Source organism: Dendrobates tinctorius, unplaced genomic scaffold (genome assembly GCF_039654945.1).
Source record: "Dendrobates tinctorius isolate UK_male_01 unplaced genomic scaffold, ASM3965494v1 ptg000013l, whole genome shotgun sequence".
NCBI classification, from domain to species: Eukaryota; Metazoa; Chordata; class Amphibia; order Anura; family Dendrobatidae; genus Dendrobates; species Dendrobates tinctorius.
In genome coordinates, this window is record NW_027361681.1 from 2,034,945 (window position 1) to 2,057,755 (window position 22,811).

The 22,811-nt window shown below is 47.1% G+C and overlaps 1 protein-coding gene across 1 annotated transcript in view; it reads right to left on the reverse strand.

The window, feature by feature from the left end:
• The window catches only part of TPRN (taperin), a 36,044-nt gene extending 13,653 nt beyond the window's left edge, over positions 1-22,391 (reverse strand). The window contains exon 1 of the mRNA XM_073558266.1: positions 19,867-22,391. Coding sequence (XP_073414367.1) covers positions 19,867-22,269 — 2,403 coding nt within the window. The 5' untranslated portion in view covers positions 22,270-22,391. The remainder of the gene's footprint in view (positions 1-19,866) is intronic.
• Positions 22,392-22,811: the final 420 nt, after the last annotated feature.

Consider the following 22,811-nt stretch of genomic DNA (forward strand, 5'->3'; position numbering starts at 1 on the left):
CTCATTGCTGGCCACCTTAGAAGTCTCCAGTGCTTTCTCTCAAACCATTTTCTAGTGCTTTTTGAAGTGTGTTTTGGGTCATTGTCCTGCTGGAAAACCCATGACCGCTGAGGGAGACCCAGCTTTCTCACACTGGGCCTTACATTATGCTGCAAAATTTGTTGGTAGTCTTCTGACTTCATAAAGCAATGAACACGGTCAAGCAGTCCAGTGCCAGAGGCAGCAAAGCAACCCCAAGACATCAGGGAACCTCCGCCATGTTTGACTGTAGGGACCGTGTTCTTTTCTTTGAGTGCCTTTTTTTCTCCTGTAAACTCTATGTTGATGCCTTCGCCCAAAAAACTCTACTTTTGTCTCATCTGACCAGAGAACATTCTTCCAAAACGTTTTAGGCTTTTTCAGGTAAGTTTTGGCAAACTCCAGCCTGGCTTTTTTATGTCTCGGGGTAAGAAGTAGGGTCTTCCTGGGTCTCCTACCATACAGTCCCTTTTCATTCAGACGCCGACAGATAGTACGGGTTGACACTGTTGTACCCTCGGACTGCAGGGCAGCTTGAACTTGTTTGGATGTTAGTCGAGGTTCTTTATCCAACATCCGCACAATCTTGCGTTGAAATCTGTTGTCAATTTTTCTTTTCCGTCCACATCTAGGGAGGTTAGCCACAGTGCCATGGGCTTTAATCTTCTTGATGACACTGCGCACGGTAGACACAGGAACATTCAGGTCTTTGGAGATGGACTTGTAGCCTTGAGATTGCTCATGCTTCCTCACAATTTGGTTTCTCAAGTCCTCAGACAGTTCTTTGGTCTTTCTTTTCTCCATGCTCAATGTGGTACACACAAGGACACAGGACAGAGGTTGAGTCAACTTTAATCCATGTCATCTGGCTGCAAGTGTGATTTAGTTCTTGCCAACACCTGTTAGGTGCCACAGGTAAGTTACAGGTGCTGTTAATTACACAAACTAGAGAAGCATCACATGATTTTTCGAACAGTGCCAATACTTTTGTCCACCCTCTTTTTTATGTTTGGTGTGGAATTATATCCAATTTGGCTATAGGACAATTCTTTGTGTTTTTTCATTTAAGACAAATTAAATGAAGATAATACCAAAGAATTTGTGTTTGCAATCATTTTCAGGAAGAAACTGAGTATTATCTGACAAAATTGCAGGGGTGTCAATACTTTTGGCCACAACTGTAGGTGCAGTATTATAGTAGTCATTCTTGTACATAGGAGCAGTATTATAGTAGTTATATTAATGTATATCGCCATCTTCCAGCATTGATCAAAGCATGCTGGGAGCCATAGTTTCTCCACTAGTATACCTCAGTATATAGTGATATAAATGCCGGTAATAAGTTAGCGCAGCCTCCAATGTCCATACTAATTAGAGTTGGCTCAGTGACTGCACCTATCTCGCAGGAGCAGGGCTGTTCCTGGTACTGTACACAGCAGATAATCTACACGCCAGGTCCTTTCTTTGCACAGTGTTTTAATCAGGCAAGACAGAGCCCTTGAGAAAAAAAGCATGACAGATTTACATGCCTCTGTGGTGCAGTCTGCCCATACCACAATGAATACAACCTCCCATTGATTACAGATGCATTGCATTGGGGAACCACAACGAAATGTGTTTAGGGAAGCAGGTGACAACTCCGAAGAGATTTACTTGTGAGGGACTGGTGGTCGGCATCGAGAGCAGAAAAGCCAAGCAGGTTTCTATACTGAAAGGGAGTGTCCACTACTTTATTAACCCCTTCTCCTTCCTCATGTTTGGTCCCCCAAAAAATAAATAAAAATTTCAGCGCTGGTATCACTGTCCGCGCCTTCACAGAAATCTAACATCAGCAGGAAGTCCGGGCTGCGGCTGATCTCTCACTTCCTCTTGATGTATGATTTGTCTGAAGGCGGGGCCAGTAACGAAGGCACTGATTGGGTGCAGGGCTCGTGTGACACAGCAACAGCACGAGAGCACCGATAACGCGAGTGCCGACACCGCTGAAACGGCGCCGACATGGGAGGGGAGTATAAGTGTATTTTAACAGGGCCAAACATGAGGAATGAGAAGGGGTTGTCCACGTAGTGGACAACTCCTTTAATATGCTTGATTTAAAGTGGTGTTTCAGTGCCAAGTATAGAGGAAAATCGATTCAGACTTCCTCAGATTCCTATAAACAACGCAGCTGAACTGGAACCAGCGCTTAGACTAGTTTCACATTAGCGTTTACGGCCACGTCGGCTTGTGCACGGCCGCCGCTAAGCCCCGCCCCCTGCTGTGCCTCCACCGGTAGCTCCGCCTACGGACGCATGACGCTGCATGCGTCCTCTCTTTAGCACTGGGGACGCAGGTATGCGTTTGGCGGCGCATGTGTCCTTTTGACACTGCGCCGACCAGTGCCAAGCGCAACAGGCTGCAATTTGGTGCGCTCGGTGCAGCGTCAAAAGGACACATGCGCCGCCAAACGCATACCTGCGCACGGCCTGCGTCCCCAGTGCTAAAGATAGGGGACACAGGATGCATGCAGCGTCTTTCGTCCATTGGCGGAGCTACTGGCGGAGGCGCGGCAGGGGGCGGGGCTTAGTGGCGGCCGTGTGCAGCTCGACGCTGCGGCCGTAAATGCTAATGTGAAACTAGCCTTAGATTATCTAAATCCCCATCATACAATATCCGTTAAATTTTAAAATTCTGTTTGTATGCAGCCATCACTAAGGGGAGCTACAACTCGTACATTGAGCTGAACATTATAACAGTATGCCAAAGGCCTCCCCCTATTGGGACAGGCTCTTCTGTATCTCTGTATACAGGAAGCTCCCCCTAGTGGTGACTGCAGACAGGACCTTATGTATCTCAGTATACAGGAAGGTCCCCCTAGAGGTGACTGCAGACAGGACCTTATTATGTATCTCAGTATACAGGAAGGTCCCCCTAGAGGTGACTGCAGACAGGACCTTATTATGTATCTCTGTATACAGGAAGGTCCCCCTAGTGGTTACTGCAAAATTTAAAAGTTTCCTTCTATGAGCATCCTGAGTTTTTGGAGCTCTGTATCAGGAAAATAAAGCTAATACCCATTTCATAGATGGGCATTAATCTTAGTCATAACCTCAACAATAAAGAAGATGGGTCACCCCCATGTCACTACTAAGCTCCAGCAGTCTTTTCTCGATGTTGCAGGATCTGGAGTGACTCTTGACTTCTCTGTCATTAATAGACTAACAGTCCATCTGCCCCGATTAGTGGATTATAATGGGCACGGTCGGTATCCAGCAGTGGCTCAGCCACAAAGACTGCAATAGACTGCAACCTCTTAGGGATGGAAAAGTAATCAAGATGCACCAAAATTACCAGCAGGGTCAAAACGCAAAACAGTGACCCATAGATTAGGAAGCCCCAATATCTGATCAGTGGAGAGGGGGCATTTCATATTTAACCAGAGGTTCCCAAATATTTAGGATTTTGAAGCCTTTGATATGTGTTATCAATTCAGCCATGGCCATAACCATTTTCCTACACCAAATAGGATTCTGGTGAAATATGATCGATACATTGTTGCAACACAAAGGCCAATGTTGCACTTGTTCCCTAGCAACCAAATTGTTACACAATAAAATAATACCAGGGTACAAATAAAAAGATCACACCCAACCTCCGCCCAACCCAGAGCGGAGAAAGCCCGAGAAGACTGCTCCTCCGTGTGTTCTACAATGAAGTGAGTGGGTGTAATATCACATTACAATCACTGACTGCACCTAAAAGGAGTAGTAGTTTATGATTTCTGGAAACAGGTATCGCAAGCGGCTTCTTTTCAGCAGTTATAATAACTTGACGGCATTTTTGGGTAATGTTTAATTGAATCGTTATCAGATGTCAAAGCTCTAAATTGGCTCTGAAAAGTGGTAGCGCTGTTGCATTGAAGTCTATGCAGTACAGTGGTGGAAAGCGGTACTGTAAGCGATTCATGAATATGGACATGAGATTTAAAGGGTGCATTTCATTCCCATGCAATAGCAAAACAGCTATAAAAGAGAAACATCTTTTTTATGACAATTCTCAAGTGTTTATAGACATGGGCCGGGTGGCTCGGGCATTGTTCTAAGTTTAGCTGCACACCTGGCTGACCTTTGGAAAATGAAGTGACAGAAATGCAGCTTTTGTCTGTTGTTACGCCTAGTGGCAGCACTGCACATTAGGGATGAAAGGGCCATCGTTGATCAGATATATTCCAGGCATCACTCATACATTTAGCCACGTCACGTTGTTTAAAGGGGCAGAAACATGAGACAATGGCTGTTGGTACTAGGTACTTACTTCAGGAGCTTGAAGATCCCCCAGAATCAGCGTTCAACAAATTCAAAGTTTGAAGGGCTGTTCAAATAGAGATCATGATGCAGCGGTGGTCCCCCGCCTCCAGAAACTGTTAGCTGAATGATTACCTATTCCTCCACACCCCCAAACATAGCAAGCGTGCTGTGAATAGGGAATGGACCGCTACCAAACACCCTTCTGAATAAATGTTGGCGCATGTTGAAATTCACATGCCCAATCCATTATATCCCTGATCAGGGCAATAATACACATTAGATGGTTGTTCTCGTCTTCAGACCTTGACAAGTTCAGACAATATTAACACAATATGCATGGCTCCTTTTTAGGAGATGTGAAAACGGGGGTCTTAAAATGACACCGAATTAAAGGAGTTAAGGGTTAATGTGCTCCTTAGTTAAAAAAAAAAAAAGACAAGACAAATCCACTACAGTCCTAAATTGGTATTGTCCGATGACCCCCCTAACTTGTTAGAAGTCAGTAGGTACTCAGACATGGCTGCCATTTTTCAGTGAAAAGCATAGCCATAGGTGGCAGCCACTGACTTATGCTGACCGCATTGCTTTGAAAAGTCGTGCACTTCTGAAGACATTTTGTTTGGCTCCGATTTGTTGCTTTTGTGAATGTCTTCGTAGACTGCTGAGACCTCAAGAACGTCAAGATTGTTTGGTTCCATTACCCATAGCTTAACCCCAACCTTGTGTGATCATACAGCCTGGGACAACTGTGGTGACCTTGAACACCATCTTCTATCATACGGACCTCTTCCGACCAGGTTTCACTTTAATAGTTGGGTAGGACTGCAAGATGGACATCCCAAAGAGGACAACATTCTTCTGGTGGGATCCATATGGAGATGTGATTTATACTATTGCCTGAGGCTTCCACCACAGACAGTCACCTTCAACCCCGTTGAGATGCGAAAATTCATATTGGTTGGCTGCGACCATTGGACTTCCCTTGACTATTGGTGATCTTCAACTATAATGAAAGTTATGTAAAAAAAAAAAAAAAAACAAATTCCAAGGTGAAGGAAAAAAAAGAAAAAAAAAAAAAAAACACAAATGAATCATCGCCAACGCAAATGTGGCAAGAGTCATTCAAGATACACATTAGACCAACTATGGCCGAAACCGCTGATATTGGCCAACAGTCTCAAGTGTGTTAATGCCTCCTGAATCTCCACCCGACAATGAGTAGGCAAAAAGGCAGTGGTATTTGTAGCGAGTAAGAGGAGGTGGTGGCAGACAAGAGAGTAGCATTGGTGATCAAGGCCAGGAGGGGCGGCAGTTGAGGTAAAGCAGCAGTGGTGTTAGAAAAGAACAGCGGTAGTCAAGGACAGGAGGAGCGTCGGTGGAGGCACAGCAATGGGTTCAAATCCCACCAAGGACAACATCTGCAAGGAGTTTGTATGTTCTCCCCGTGTTTGCATGGGTTTCCTCCCACATTCCAAAGACCTACAGATAGGGAATTTAGATTGTGAGCCCCATCAGGGACAGCGATGATAATGTGTGCAAACTGTAGAGCGCTGCGGAATATGTTAGCACTATATAAAAAGAAAGATTATTTATCATTAATAGTGGTGGTCAAGGACAGGAGGAATGGCTGTCAAGGTCGAGCAGCAGTGGTGGCAGAGAGGAGCAGCGGTAGTTGAGGAGAATGGTGGTCAAGAAGGTTGGTACCGTAAATTATTTAAAGTGTGAAAATTGCTCACAACTCTCCAAGGAGTGCCAATATATTTTGGGTCCTTGTCTATGAATACATCCAGTCTACTAAAAAGTCACATTAGCCATAGTAAAGATCTTGCAAGCCCATACAGTCTACTGGTCCTGAAACCAAACAGAGGGCATCACAGGGCTTGGCACTATCCTCCCCAATGTTCTGCACTGTTAACTATAGGAAATGAGCAACCGCTAATGGAAAACCAGCAGAAATCTCCTCTTCCTTTGCTCGGCCTCCTGACTCCACTTGCAGCAGCCTTTCCAGTGCCGATACAGACGAGTATTCATGGCTTGTGGCAGGAAGGACTGCCGTGTCGCCATGATCCATACACCCAGGAGCGATTCCCATATAGATCACTAACAGATCATGGGAGAAGGACACTTCCGCCTGTCAGCTGCACATCAGGTTGGCACGGCCAATTGTTTAGTAAACCTGAGGGCAGAACTTTCCGATCACAACTTCCCCAAAAGCAGCGACTATTCGTCTCCCAATATTAGCAACAAACAACGCAGCCGTAGTAACGGCAGCCGAAGTCCTCATAACCACAGGCTACAACAGCGGCCAGAACAAGCCAGTGGCGACACAGTGTAAAACCTGTGCAATCATGTAGGCACAATACACCCAGCTGCAGGGAAGAGGATAAAAAGAAAAAGTGGAACGCAGCAAGACACTGCCCACCTGACTAACCCCTCTAAGGGGATTCTTTCTTTATATGGCACATGGACTGATGTGCCTATTAAATCTAAAAGAAAAAAAAAAAACAACCATTTGGCACCAAATAAACTAAGGACTAGTGAAGCGTGAGCATGCTATCAGAGCAGGTGTTATCCGAGCATGCTTGAGTGTTAGCGACCTGCTCAAAAATTATGCTTAAATCCCCACTGATGCACGTCTCGCAGCAGTTCGACAGCCGGAATGCATAACACATGTAGGAATTAACCGTTTGTTAGGCAATCCCTGCATGTTTTGTGGCTAAGAGCCGTGAGACATGCAGCTGCGAGGACTTGAACATATTTTTTGAGCATGCCACAGATGCTCTAACACTCAAGTATGCTCAGAGAACAACTTATCCATGCACGCTCACTCATCACTACTCAGGAAAGATTGGAGGCTGAGACTCTTCTCCCTCCTGCAAAGTATTATGCAATGTGACTTTTTAAAAATCTACTATACTGAAAGGCCCAATAAGAGGATGTAATCACTGAAAGGATCTGGTCTCCGTGACAGATGACCCGACTACATCTGCTTGGCATCTAATCTACTGGAGGGGCGCACCTGTAGTGTAAACCTCCTCGGGGTGCGGCCCACTCAGTCTTAAGTCAGAGGTCAAATCTGGATCAACATCTTGAACAAACTTTTCGGGGACTTCTGAGAACTAGGTAATAGTAGAGGTAAAGCTGACAGAATGATAACGAAGACCAGACGATGCCACGTATTGGCCGGATCATAGGGCACGCTCTACCCAAGAGGCCATGTAGGTCCAGAGAGTGGCAGGAGGCGTAGAGCTATGAACACACAGCTGACTCACCACAGCACAATGCACCTGGTACAGGTGAGGGTGACATGACACGGCTGCTGCAATCCACCACGTCTTAAAGGGGTACTGACCATAAACTCCATCTCCTGTCCATGAGCTGTGCATGTTATATGCAATTTATAGTTCTCTGTTATCAGCCACTAGGGGCTTGATCTTCAGGAGAGAAACTTAACTTCCTGATAATCACATCCAGAGGACCAGGATTAGAGGGCAGCCATAATCTGTACAGGGTCCTCGTTTGTGGATTAGCAGCTCTTGACAGCCAGTTTGTAAGACATTATTGTGTACACAGCTCAGTCGACAGTACCACACAATAGAAGCGGAGATATGCAGCAGAGCTGCATACACCCTTTGGACATAATGTTGAGAACTTCTCGGCTGTATGGGTTGATCTAGGACAGAAAGTTCCATGGAGTCCAGGTTACGACGTGTCAGACATTTCCCATTTGGCGCCGGACAATATGTGCGATTTCAGCCTATGGTCTGAGGGAGCGGACCTTCGCAGGCTCGGTCGTGACGGCCATCAGTGCTCGTCACCTGTATTTATACACACGATGTTACGGATTCTACCAGCGGTTTGCATTTCCGGGGCGGGGGGCCTGAAGGATTGTGCCCCCTCCTCCCTGGCTCCATGTGCTGAATTATTGAGCAGGAATCACATCGCATGCAGGCCGTGTCTGGCACGGTGACCTTTCACCCCAGCTTATCAATTATTGCTGGTTGGTCTGCAAATGAAACCGTGTGTGCCACATTATCTGACTGCAGCGAGATACTGAAAGTGAGAGCAGGATTCACACCGGGGATGGCAGCCAACGACATTTGCACGGCAGCCCCTCAACGCATCACATACATGCAACCAGTTCATATATTAATGAGGCAGAACTTTATGGCAAATCTGGCTATCCCTTTAATGGTGGCCATATTGGCTGTTATTCAGCCTTTCCAGAAACAAATAACTAAGAAGCTGCTTGTAAAGTACCATTCCAGTACCTATCCAGAAGCACCAGACCTTAGACCAAGTGATGCTCACACAGCTGAAGTGCGTTACAATGCGTCAGTACAGATCACAGAAATCAGCCCAGAGTCCAGGACAAGCGAGATCTGTGCTGCCCCGAAGCCTTTACAGTGTAGTGATGGCACCACCGACAATATAGACGGCCATCCATAGTGCCTGGCAATGGGAAACAACTCACACCAGAGAATCCAGTGACAACATTTAGGCAATTGCTCATCACTGACGTGATCCAGAGCCGCTGTATAGGAAATTATAAAATAGCTCAAATGTTGAAATTAATATGGATAATGAATGACAAGTTATCCTCCCTTTGCAGGGTTTAGGGTGGAGAACACACGAGTGATGCAAGCCCAAGTTACACCACGTCTGTACTTCTGTTTTACAACAGAACTCGCACCAAAAATATCTCCACCATAAAGTTCAGGAAACATCCTGCATTATACTCCAGAGCTGCACTCACTATTCTGCTGGTGCAGTCACTGTGTACATACATTACATATCCTGAGTTACATCCTGTATTATACCTCAGAGCTGCACTCACTATTCTGCTGGTGCAGTCACTGTGTACATACATTACATTACTGATCCTGTACTGATCCTGAGTTACATCCTGTATTATACTCCAGAGCTGCACTCACTATTCTGCTGGTGCAGTCACTGTGTACATACATTACTGATCCGGAGTTACATCCTGTATTATACTCCAGAGCAGCACTCACTATTCTGCTGGTGCAGTCACTGTGTACATACATTACATTACTGATCCTGAGTTACATCCTGTATTATACCCCAGAGCTGCACTCACTATTCTGCTGGTGCAGTCACTGTGTACATACATTACATAACTGATCCTGTACTGATCCTGAGTTACATCCTGTATTATACCCCAGAGCTGCACTCACTATTCTGCTGGTGCAGTCACTGTGTACATATATTACATTACTGATCCTGAGTTACATCCTGTATTATACTCCAGAGCTGCACCCACTATTCTGCTGGTGCAGTCACTGTGTACATACAGGATGTAACTCAGGATCAGTAATGTAATGTATGTACACAGTGACTGCACCACAGAATAGTGAGTGCAGCTCTGGAGTATAATACAGGATGTAACTCAGAATCAGTAATGTATTATACTCCAGAGCTGCACTCACTATTCTGCTGGTGCAGTCACTGTGTACATAGATTACTGATCCTGTACTGATCCTCCTGAGTCCACACTTGCTTCCTAACATCCGATCTCAGCTTCCTAGACTGCTGCCCCCTGTGGGCACCCCTAGTAATGACCTCCCTGGGTGAATGCGCTGTGCAGAGGACAGTCATTAGGACAGGGGAGGCCTCTAAACAAATGTCCTTATGTCTTCCTCACAATAAGCCCTTTCTTCCGTTCAATGCAAGCAAGCGTGTCCCCCTGCTCTGCAACTAACGCACGGTCACAGCCAACAAGCAGAGGACTGGGAATCCTCCCGCACGCTCAGTGTTGGGGACGGGGGACTGATAGCAGATTTTAGTGCCCTGTTTCTATGACTTCTGCACTGGCCGCACCTCGAGTCTCCTGACCCATTTAATGAAAAGTCAGTGGAATGAGAGGAATGTCTCCGCTATGCCACGTTCCCATGACCAGGATGCTGGGCGGCTATGCCAAGACAGAGGGGTGGGGGCAAGCAGACCATAAAGACAGGCAATTGCCCCCCATGATGGGCTGCTCCAGACAATCCTACAGCAGAGTAAGACCCTTCAGCATGTCTGACCTGTGCTAGCCAACAACCAATATGGCTGTAACATGGGCCTCACTGGCCGCCTGGCTCTCCCAACTGATGGGCTCCTTTTCGGTGCTCTTTCCTCTTTGGTTAATTGGAGGTCGGCGTTTCTCCCGGCATTAACCCAAATCGGTGCAGACGTGGGAAGAATTAAGGTCAATTATAGCGCGGGAACATTGTGAGGCCGACCCCACGTGCCCCAGACGCGGCTTACTGGTTATTACTGGACGGAGAGTGCCGCATACCAGTCTAAATCACACAACTGGAAAATCCAGATTATGTCCCAAGAAGGTGCTGAAGGGGCTTATGTCGGAACAAGGTCCAGGATCCAAGACCGCGGAGAATCGGGCACCGCACTCAGAGGACACCCACTGGCTCAGCCTGCGATTCCGGGTCTAAGGCCATGTTCACACGTTCAGTATTTGGTCAGTATTTTCTCTCAGTATTTGGTCAGTATTTTACCTCAGTATGTGTAAGCCAAAACCAGGAGAGGAACAATCAGAGGAGAAGTATAATAGAGACACGTCACCACTTCTGGATTTATCACCCACTCCTGGTTTTGGCTTACAGATACTGAGGTAAAATACTGACCAAATACTCAATGTGTGATCGTGGCCTAATAGGGGAGATCGATCTACAACCGATCACACCGCAAGGAGCCCCTACTGCCCCTTCCTGTGCCTGTCTTCATTTTAGAGGTCATGTAGCAGATGGCTCAGGATGAACACTTCATGCTTTGGTCTTTCCATCGCTTCCGATAATGGAGTATTTGGAATTCTCTCATTTCGAGGAGTCAGATGATCAGAATTTTGCTCCAATTCATCATCATACCCAATAAAAATCACATCACGGCGCGCGCGGCACCACATGGCCCTGCACCTGCCGCACGGCTCCCGGGATATGACAGAGCGCCTTCACCCAATTGTCTTAGTGACGAGGGATCGCAGTCATTGTAAAGGGATTAAGTAATTTGCCGTGTGTCTCCTCCGCCTTTGATGATGCAATAAATGCCTCTCCTCTTGTCACTGCTAATTCCCGAGCGGCAGCGTCCTCCAGGAATAACAGCGGCTCCTGCTCATCCCCGACCAGGAGACAGCAGAAAATCCATTGCCAGAAAGCCACTTGGTTTCTTCGCTCCACGTCAAGATCTCGGTTTGCCGTCAGTGGACTGGAGGGTCCCAGCCTGCGGTGCACACACAGCTGAGGGGTTTGGTACAATGTATCAGTGCAGGCAGAACAGATCCCATATGCCACACTGATAGGATGTAACAAAGTACACAAAGAATAATAAAGGGGAAATCCTCATCATTCCAAAGTGGGGGGCCCGGGCTGATGGGACGGCTTTGCCCACTCCACCCTTGCTGTTATTTTCCTATAACTCCAGGGTTATTGCCGGTAACGACTTTACAGTCTCTATATTTAGCCGCCGTAATCTGCACTGCGATTTATAACGGGTCAGTAAAAAAAAAAAAAAAAAAATAGTGATAATCCAGGAGCTGCGTCACAAGCGTTTACAGCCAGCGCTGGACTCCTGCCCTGGCTCCATACGAGCCGATTAAAAGCTTTGACTTGTTTTCTAAGTGGCTAATTCCAAGAATGTCGCCCACGGAGTGCGATGGGTTAAAGGGGCGATCAGAGAAATAAACATGGGGCGACCACAAGGTCAGTCACACATTAAAGAGACGGCAATGCGAAAAAGCTGAAGACTTCGGTAACGAGGCACCTCCATTTTCTCCCTATAATCACCCCGCACCCCCGTGTCTGCCGCTCTGCAGCACATTATGCATCGCGCCTCCTGCCCCAGGATCCGCTTTCACGGTCAGATTCTTATCTGGAGTGAAAATATGGTGCTGCGAGTGCCGACAACACCAGATCTGGTTTCTCTGATCCCTGCCAAGACTGGAGAACGCCACAAGGGAGAGGATTAAAGGAGGCCAGGCAGCTGCTCTGGTAGTAGGGAACGCAGACCCTGCAGCCATTGTGATGCTCAAACACTACAACTCCCAGCATGCACTGGAGAGCGACATGCTTTCCTTTCCCGGGCACTGTCCAATCCTTTTTTTTTTTTTGCAGGATGAGTCGCAGTTCTGAGTAACATTACTGAAAAACAAAACAGGTTCTAAGTGGGGAGAAGGGGTGGGAAAAACAATAAAAGGCAGCGCCACCATTGTTAAAGGTTTTGGTTTTACAGTGCCCATTCTGCAGTGAAGATGGCCCGACGACAATTATAATTCTCCCGGTCAGTCCAACTACAGCGATACCAAATATTATTACATACACACAATTTTTTTTTTTTTTTAATTAGTGGCGTATACACAAATTCCAAACTTTGTACAAAGAAGAAAAAAAAAATTGTGTTTGTTCCATCCTTCTGAAAATATTAGATGCCATCATAGATACCATTTTGGGGTACATGCGACATTCTGAATTCCCCTTGGGGTGCGATTTGTAGTTCATTTAATTTCCCTATACGATATTTAATGTCTATAGTTTCATAGATGGGATTTTTACGAATGAGGCGACAGCGAGTCATCACTTCTCAAGAGAAAAAATGCTTTATAACTGGGGGGAAGCGCGGTGCTTTTCATTCACTTCACACCACTTTTTGTTCTTGTAGAACAGAACCTGCGATCGTTCATACTCTTCAGTATCGCAGTCTATAGTGAAAGCCACGGTCTGTGATGAAGCCCACTGGAGTACCAAGATGGCGGTGACAGAGCCCGACAGTACACCCTTGACTGCCATGTCAATTTAGCGGTTCCTAAAGATCGCGTGACAGGGGATGGGTGGCTTAATGACCAGAATTAGGGCTGAACATAAATTTTAGGTTTTGGGTTTTTTTTGTGGGGGAAAAAAACAAAAACAAAAAAAAAACAAAAAAAAAAAAAAACCAACATGGTTTCTTACTTTCTACGTCGATTTAGCTAAATAATATAATTGAGTGTGTGTGTGTATATATATATATATATATATATATATATATATATATACACACACACACACACACACACACACACACACACATTAGGGTGCCAAGGAAAAGTGAACTTTGCAGATTGATAAGTCTTACCCCTCAAATTTGTTCCTTTTGGCATAAGGATTCACCATGTAAAGTATGTTGACATTAAATTTAGATTTACCACTTGCTTAAATAGATACTAGCTGAAGAGCCCGGCATTGCCCGGGCATAGTAACCAACTGTGGTTAGTTATAACAAATTATAATGATTATATTGCACATAAAAACCGTGCATCTAATCCTATCCTGTGTGATACTGTCTGCTGAGCCATGTATCTAATCCCATCCTGTGTGATACTGACTGCTGAGCTGTGTATCTAATCCTATCCTGTGTGATACTGACTGCTGAGCCGTGTATCTAATCCTATTCTGTGTGATACTGACTGCTGAGCCGTGTATCTAATCCTATTCTGTGTGATACTGTCACACATTTGGTATTGCCGCATTCAGAAACGCCCGATCAAAATATAAACTCAATTAATGTGATCGGTAAACAGCATAAAATACCATACATAACGCGGGATATGCATGACGATAAATACTAAAACATTTAAAACTGCAATATGATGTGCCATTGAGCAACCAGTAAATCTCTATATATAAAAGTGTGTGTGTGTCCAACCAATCACGAAGCATCTTTCAATTCACCAGAGCTGTTCAAAAGAAGCTGAGCTGTGATTGGTTGCTATGACCAACAGTTTTCCCACTTGACAACACCCCAGCAGACATTGACATGGTGGGAGAAATCTAGCATCCCTGGGAACATAAGCTCCCAGCCATTGTCTGCCCCCCTGAAAGGAGCAGAGAGCACATGAAAGAAATGAATCCCCCCTCCCGTGCCCATATCCCCATCACACATCCTCCCTCTTAAAGGGATCATTGGTATGGAAGTCAGAGCAAATCCATCCAGCGCTTTGGTTTTGACCCCAGGCCTCTGTTAAAGGGATCCCCGGTATGGAAGTTAGGACCGTTCCATTCAGCTCTATGGTTCTGACCCCAGGGTCTCTTAAAGGGATCATTGGTATGGAAGTTAGGGCAAATCCACTCTGCGCTTTGGTACTGACCCCAGGCCTTTCTTAAAGGGATCTCCTGTATGGAAGTTAGGGCAAATCCCTCGGCGCTCTGGTTCTGACCCCAGGGTTCTAAAGGGATCATTGGTATGCAAGTCAGGGCAAATCCACTCAGCGCTTTGGTTCTGACGCCAGGCTGACTGGATGATGTGGGATATTAGGAGTAGTAGTCCGGTGGCTCTGGCTGACGGGATGATGTGGGATATTAGGGGGAGTAGTCCGGTAGCTCTGGCTGACGGGATGATGTGGGATATTAGGGGTAGTAGTCCGGTAGCTCTGGCTGACTGGATGATGTGGGATATTATGGGGAGTAGTCCGGTAGCTCTGGCTGACGGGATGATGTGGGATATTAGGGGGAGTAGTCCGGTAGCTCTGGCTGACGGGATGATGTGGGATATTAGGGGTAGTAGTCCAGTGGCTCTGGCTGACAGGACGATGTGGGATATTAGGGGTAGTTGTCCAGTGGCTCTGGCTGACGGGACGATGTGGGATATTAGGGGTAGTAGTCCAGTGGCTCTGGCTGACGGGATGATGTGGGATATTAGGGGTAGTAGTCCAGTGGCTTTGGCTGACGGGACGATGTGGGATATTAGGGGTAGTAGTCCAGTGGCTCTGACGGGATGATGCGGGATATTAGGGGTAGTAGTCCAGCAGCTGTGACGGGATGATGTGGGATATTAGGAGTAGTAGATCGGTAGCTCTGGCTGACAGGATGATGTGGGATATTAGGGGTAGTAGTCCGGTGGCTCTGGCTGACGGGATGATGTGGGATATTAGGGGCAGTAGTCCGGTAGCTCTGGCGAATGGTATGATGTGGGATGTTAGCGGTAGTAGTCCGGTAGGGCGCTACACTCTAATATATATATATATATATATATATATATATATATATATATATATATTTTTCATTATAATTTGTTATGACTAACCGCAGTTAGTTGCTATGCCTGGGCAGCGCCGGGCTCTTCAGCGTGATAAAGAATCTTAAAAAAAAGAAAATTATAAAAGATCTATGACCAAAAAGGAACAAAATTAGGAGGTAAGACCTTCAAAAACTTGCTACTTAATTTTTACCATGCATTTCCTTGGCACCCTAATACACACACACGTTATAAGGGGATGTCCACTTTTTTTTCCCTATCGCTTAAGTTCATTAATTTTTCTAATTGGCCTTTATTAAACTTTTCACCGCTTGTCTTCTAATGACCGCAGACCACAACAAACGGTACAAAATGTTTAGTGTAGCCAACATCAAAGGTGATTTTTAGGCCCAAATACCTGTATACAGGTTATTAAAGATAAAGGCCCCATAAGACCACGAAAAATCATTGTTAAGAATAGAAAAACAAAAAAAAAACCCTGTCACAAAAACAGAGCCGCCTGAGAAAAGCTTCCCACCACCCCGCTCATTATACGGCCTCTGTGGCTTCGGCAGTGGCTGCTGTATGATGACAGCTCTGAGGCTCGCAGCGCCGCTCCCACACAATCACAGGCTGTATCTCCTGCGAGCGGCTATTAATACCCGGCAGTGGGAATACTCCTGGGTGTGGCGCTCATTTTCCCACTCGTTCAAATATTTATGACAACTGCAGTTTTGGGCACCATCGTTTCCACGTTGCAATAAACTTTGCACCACCAGGTCTAGACTGGGGTGAAACTACAAGTCCCAGCATGTCCTGACAGGCACACGTTCTGCTCTGCAGGATAGATGCTGGGAGTTGTAGTTTCATGTTATTATAGGATTGAGCCAGGTCTGGACCAGGGACTTGGCAGAGACGGACTACCCCACCCAATGGAGACAACTGCCCCCATTTTCCCTGTTCCTGACCGTTCTAAATATCACTGCTTGCTGTCAGTGAATGGAATACGCTGTACGGACATTGTGGGCTACAAGTGGCAGCCAGTATCATATAAATGGACGTTTCACAGGAGCCTGGGGTCACCAGCGTCTCAGCGGAGACATGGGGAGCAGGCGATCTGGAATTGTCATGTAAGCAATTCTCTACCAGGTCAGCCCACACTGCCTCCCCTGAGCGTTCACCGAAAGGTGCAGATAAATCAAAATTCTGCCTGCCAGACTGTCATGAAGCCGTCACTGCCCATCCTGCCCTACGAGAGCGCGGAGGCGGCCAACCTGTCCAACCGGAAAGATTAATCATTTACCTTTAAGACCAAAATACTGCTGATGTGACATCAGGAGGCTTATAGAGGTGACCGCACAGCATTCGCTGCCGAGCTGCCCCGCAATCCATGGGCTCCGTTTATCTGTTTGATGACACCCCCATATTGTAAGGACAATGCCGGAACCAATAACTACAGGGCAGAACGCGTAGTGTCGGGGTAGTGGGACCGACATTGCACCTCCATCATTCAGCATCCCCAGAACTGCAAACGCTGACAGCCAGAGCGGTGCCACTGAACTGCGTGCCTGGATCTGCCACAGCCAGGGAGGCTGCCAGACAACCACAAGGTTACTAGATCCTGTGATATAGGAACAAAATGGCTATTTTATCACCCAATCAAATGTGGACTGACCGGTAGTCATGGTCAACATCAGATTGGAGATAAAATGCAGGTCCCATTACAAATTTGGCAACATTCTATAATGCAGGAGAACATAACATACTGATCCCGAATTACATCCTGTATTATACCCCAGAGCTGCACTCACTATTATGCTGGTGCAGTCACTGTACATACATTACTTATCCTGTACTGATCCTGAGTTACATCCTGTATTATACTCCAGAGCTGCACTCACTATTCTGCTGGTGCAGTCACTGTGTACATACATTACATTACTGATCCCGAATTACATCCTGTATTATACCCCAGAGCTGCACTCACTATTATGCTGGTGCAGTCACTGTACATACATTACTTATCCTGTACTGATCCTGAGTTACATCCTGTATTATACTCCAGAGCTGCACTCACTATTCTGCTGGTGCAGTCACTGTGTACATACATTACTGATCATGAGTTACATCCTGTATTACACCCCAGAGCTGCACTCACTATTCTGCTGGTGCAGTCACTGTGTACATACATTACTGATCCTGAGTTACATCCTGTATTATAACCCAGAGCTGCACTCACTATTCTGCTGGTGTAGTCACTTTGAACATACAATACAGTGTAATGTACAGAGTAAAGCGACTCCACCAGCAGAATAGTGATTGCAGCTCTGAAGTATAACAGGATCAGTAATGTATGTACACTAGGGTGACCGCAAAAAAATCGATGTCAGAATTTTGTCCGTCTGGACCCCACAAAACGATTCCCCTTTCCAGATATTGAGATAGCCAAAATTTGAGCTCGATCAAACGACGAACCATCAGAGCACGCTAGGGTTGTAAATCCAAAAGTTAGGAAAGAAAAATTAAAAGAGGTAGGAAGTAACCGACTTTAACGACCTTCTGACAAAAGATGAAGAACAAAAGCAATATGTCCTGCAAGTTGTAAGCAAATGCCGAGCATTATATTCTGACGTTTCAAAAACTACTTTAACAAAAGCTCTAGAATAGATTAGATAACTATGTAAAATTATCCACTCATGTAGGTTAGAGTGCTATGATGGTTCATCTGTGCTACTGAGCAATTTATTAGCCATTAACAACTTTTCATTGTCTGTAATGGTGGGATCAAAAAACGATAATCCCACCAACTCTGCATTCAAATACCACAAATGGTTCGAAAATTTGGTCAGGGCTATTTCTGCAATGTTGTTGTCACATTCTTTATAGTCTAACAGACTATGCAAAATACCTAAATCTTAAAATACCTCAATTTGGATTTTTTTCAAACTTTGAGCGACGAGCGGCACGGGTTAACGTCGTTTGATCGAGCTCAAATTTTGGCTCTCTCAATATCTGGAAAGGGGAATCGTTTTGTGGGGTCCAGACGAACAAGATTCTGACATTTTTCCCCCCCATATGAGATTCGGTCACCCTAATGTACACACTGCACCAACAGAATAGTGAGTGCAGCTCTGAGGTATAATACAGGATGTAACTCAGGATCAGTAATGACTGCACTAAGCAGAATAGTGAGGGCAGCTCTGGAGTATCCCCTCTCGCACGTGTAAAGCTGTGTGCAGGATGCTTACTGGGATCATTAAAAGTGCAATTTACAAGGGCGCAGTAACTTTCCATTTCTCCTAACACTCATGCAGTAATGACAGGCTTTAAGACTGATAATAACGGAGTAGCTGCATGTGAGCGGCAGACAGTAAATGCAACCTCGATCCCGCATCACTGACGCTGTGCCAAATCATAGATCAAGAGCTCATGTGCCGGATTGGAGGGAGTTTGCTGGATTTTGTGTCTGTGCCATCAGTGGCTGCACCAGAGGCCACCAGTTATTCTTAAAAGTCAAATCTCCAATAATCCAGCGCACTGGTGGCCCCGGGGTATAGCGGATTATTGGACACTTACAGGTGTAGACACAAACTTGTCATCTTATTGTCTCTGACGTTTACTACATGTTAAAGGTCAATGATTAAATTGGAGGCTGAAGTTGCTGCATAATCCCAAAAGAATAAAAATGAGAAGGATCCACGGGTGCAGGCCGGATTCACCGAGAATGAGATGAAATGAAGATCCACGCTCAAAACAAGTGCAGTGAAGCTCAGTCTCATCATTAGATGTAGCGGTAAGAAAAAGGCGACTTCACACTGCGGCAATCAGCCGGGCGAAACAAAGCTATATATACACAGATACAGGAGAAACATGGACGATACATCAGCAGTGAGAGTCAACAATGATGTGATGAACCGCACACCTGCCAGATAACGTGCATGACACCTGTCAATCAGGCGCTACGGCAGGGTGCAGTTCGTAACATCAGCGGCACTCACTCACTTGTGACGAGGAGGCGAGAGGCTCCGCACGGCGCCAAATCACCCCTTTAACGGCCGAGAGAAAAAGGTAGCTGATCCAATATGAATCCCGGCACTGCAATCATTCTGGAATCTGCAGCAGAGTGGCCTCAACATGTGAACACACAGCCTGAAAAACCAGGGGGGCATACAATCAGATTTTATCAAGGAGCTAAAAAGAGGTGGAATAAACATGAAAACTAGAATAAGATAATAGAAAAAAATATTAAAATAAAATGAGGAAAAATAGAAAAAATCAAATAGAAAATTTAAGAAAACGAGAAATGTTAAAAAGTTAGAAAAAAAAACCTATTATAACCGACTGAATTACAAGATGTATGGGAGCAATTGTGTAACAATATGAGAGAGTAGTGAGCACAGACTGGGTCCTGCCCTGCTGCCGCCCAAAAGAAGTGTCAGCGCCGGGCCTGGATTGCGCTGGGACAATATTTGACTTTCTGTAATAATCATTGATCGCGCAGACGAGTAAATAATTGTCGCTGGCTGAGCGCGTTACCTGACAACTGGCGATCATTTACCTTTTTCCGCGAAGAGCCGATCTTGGACAGACAGGACTTGGACAGGGACTGATATCCACCGATCACCTGGATCTCCTCCGCGGTCGGGTAGCGTTTTTTCAGCAGCGCTCCCAGGTCAGAGTAGGGGGCCTCAGATCCATCCGAAGATTTCCTTTTAGACCTCAGATCATCCTCCTCATCATCTTCCACCACAGGGGTCCGGAAGGCCTCCTGCTCTGTGAGCGGTTTCCTCTTGGGTACCACGGTGAAGGTGTTGCCTCCTCTGTTGCGGACGGAGGACACGGCTGTGTGCGGCCTGTAGGGTGGCTCTTCTACTTTTGCAGCCGGATTGACCTCCTTGTCCTCGATGTGGACTATGTCGTCTATGTTGGTGACCGGTATGTCAGGTCTCACTGTGTCCTCGTGTATTTTTGTCACCGGCACATCGGTCAATACAACCGCCTCGTCCCCTTGCTGAACGCTACTAAAATACTCAAGCTCTGCCCCTAGATCAGTAAACGACTGACCTTCCGTGGACGATCGGGGTGGCAAGAGTCCACTTTTCCAGTCGAAATCGGACAAGGAGGGTACGCTGGAGGCTTTCAAGGTGTCAGGACTATCAGTCTTACGTAAATCGGCGTCGCCATCCACCTGGACATCTCGGGGTGACGCGCGAGTTTCATTTTTCCGCGGCCCGTTTGGGGTGGGAGCAACGTTTTTGACTTTTGGCTTGTCGTTAGTCTGGACCATGCCATCCTGTTGGGTGACAGAGGAGGCCTGCCTCTTCTTTGGGATAAAAACGAAAGAATTTTTGGATTGCATTCGGATATTCGCCAGAGCCTTCGCCTGCATGTCGTCGTCCGGGATACTGCTGAGATCCGGCTTGGGCGCAGGTCTGATCTCGAAAGAGTCATTCGAGCTGGTGGAAGCGGACACTTTGAGCCACTGACTAGGAGTGGTGGCACTGGCAGAGGCCTGGTCACAGTGGTTGATGGATTCGTTCTCAGAATACGTGGCACTGGATTTGGGAGGGATGCTGCTAGATTTTGGTGGGTCCACCTCAGACTTTGGCCTCCAAGTGTTAGCGCCTTTGGGTATCTGAATATTGGGGTCACTGGATGGCACTGGACCACTGCCCTCAGGCATCCTCTTTGCCACAGTTCCCTTGGGTCGCCTGCTCTTGGACAGAAGATCTTGAATACTGATAGAACCACCAGTCTTTACATGGGGGTCCACGTGACCGTTGGTAAGTGGGGGACAGTCCATCTCCGTCCCTCCTCCATCCATGCTGGGCAACTTCACCCTGTTAGTGGACACGGCTTTGGGGTTGATGAGGGTGGTGTTGCTTCCAACCTTTTGGGTAACATTGACCAGTTTTGGTAATGGAGGAACGTTGTTATTAGTGTGCCCCGCTTCGAATTTAACCCTGACCGTGGCCACGATGGGTGACGGCGGCGTGTCAGACATGGACAGGGGCGAAGAAGGGTCGATTGCCACTGGCGAAGTCACCGGACTAGAGGGTCTTTTATGAAACAGGTCAGGGTCTGGTAGAGGGTGGGGGACAAGTACCTTGGAGGGAAGCCAGGATGGGTTGTTGAGGGGGAAGCGCTTGCTGTCCTCTTCTAAGAAAGAGGCAGATGATGGGGACACTTCTCCAGATCGCTTAGGTGACCGGTTTCGGGGGGATTCAAGGATCAGAGGTTTTGGCAATATGGCGGGCTTATTGTCTCTCTCCAGGAGGTTCTCCAAGCTCCTGGTCCTCACCGGTCTACTTTGGCCATGGTCAAATTTCTCCAATAGCCGACTAACCCTCCCGGCTTCTTCCAAGACCTCCATGTGCTCTAGTGGCTCCTTTTTGGGGGTCTCCAGGACTTTCTTGGTTGGCTCCTTTTTAGGGAGCTCCTTCTTGGGGGGCTCCTTCGTGGGGACCTCTGGCTCATAGATGACCACTTCGGAGGCTCTGATCTCGGCCACCTTGCTGCCCCTCTTGGCCAGCAGCTCCTCCACAGGGTCTCCATGGCTGGTGCTGGCCTGGCTGAAGTAGCCGGGGTCGGACTCGATGATGATGATGTTCTCGGCTCGGATGGTCCTCATGCCCGGGACGTGGCTGTACATGTCCAGCAGGTGGCGGATGGGGGAGCTGCCTCTGCCCGGGGAGTGCTGGGACCGCCGGTGCCGCCGCCGCTCCTTCTCCTGCTTAATGAACGGGTTCTCATGGAGCGGCCCCAGGCTATCCTGCAGCACCAGCCGCTCCGGGCTGCCGGCACGGGACGGGGAGCGGGGCTTGCGGCTGGGAGACGTCTCCTTACCCCGGGACATCGCCATCTTCGCCCGCTTCCTCTCCAGCACCTCCAGCTTCCATGCCGGTACCTTGTGAGAGTGCGGGTCCAGCCGAGCCCAGCTGCTTGTGCCGCTCACTGCCATGTTTGCAGCACTAGACCCGCCGCGCAGCCCCGCAGCTCCTGACTGACAGACTGCAGCCGGGATCCGGGAGAGGCTCCTGTCACGGAACTCCACGCCCCTACTCCTGACGTCATTACATCAAGCAGGTGTCCACCAGAGGCGGGGAATCTCTTATATAACCCCGCCCCCTTAACTTTGGTCACACGCCCACTTTACCTATGTGCCTGTAACGTCCGCCCGTTATCCGGCCCTCGTCAGAAGACACGCCCCCTGCCTGAGCATCTGTGGAAAGACAGTGTGGACTCCCCTCCAACCTCAGGGGTGAGCTTGAGGCGTCCGGCAAGGAAGCCCCTCTGCTGCGTGGTTCTGACACTGGGACACGCCCCTTACAGTATCACACAGGATAGGATTAGATACACGGCTCAGCAGTCAGTATCACACAGGATAGGATTAGATATACAGCTCAGCAGTCAGTATCACACAGGATAGGATTAGATACACGGCTCAGCAGTCAGTATCACACAGAATAGTATTAGATACACGGCTCAGCAGTCAGTATCACA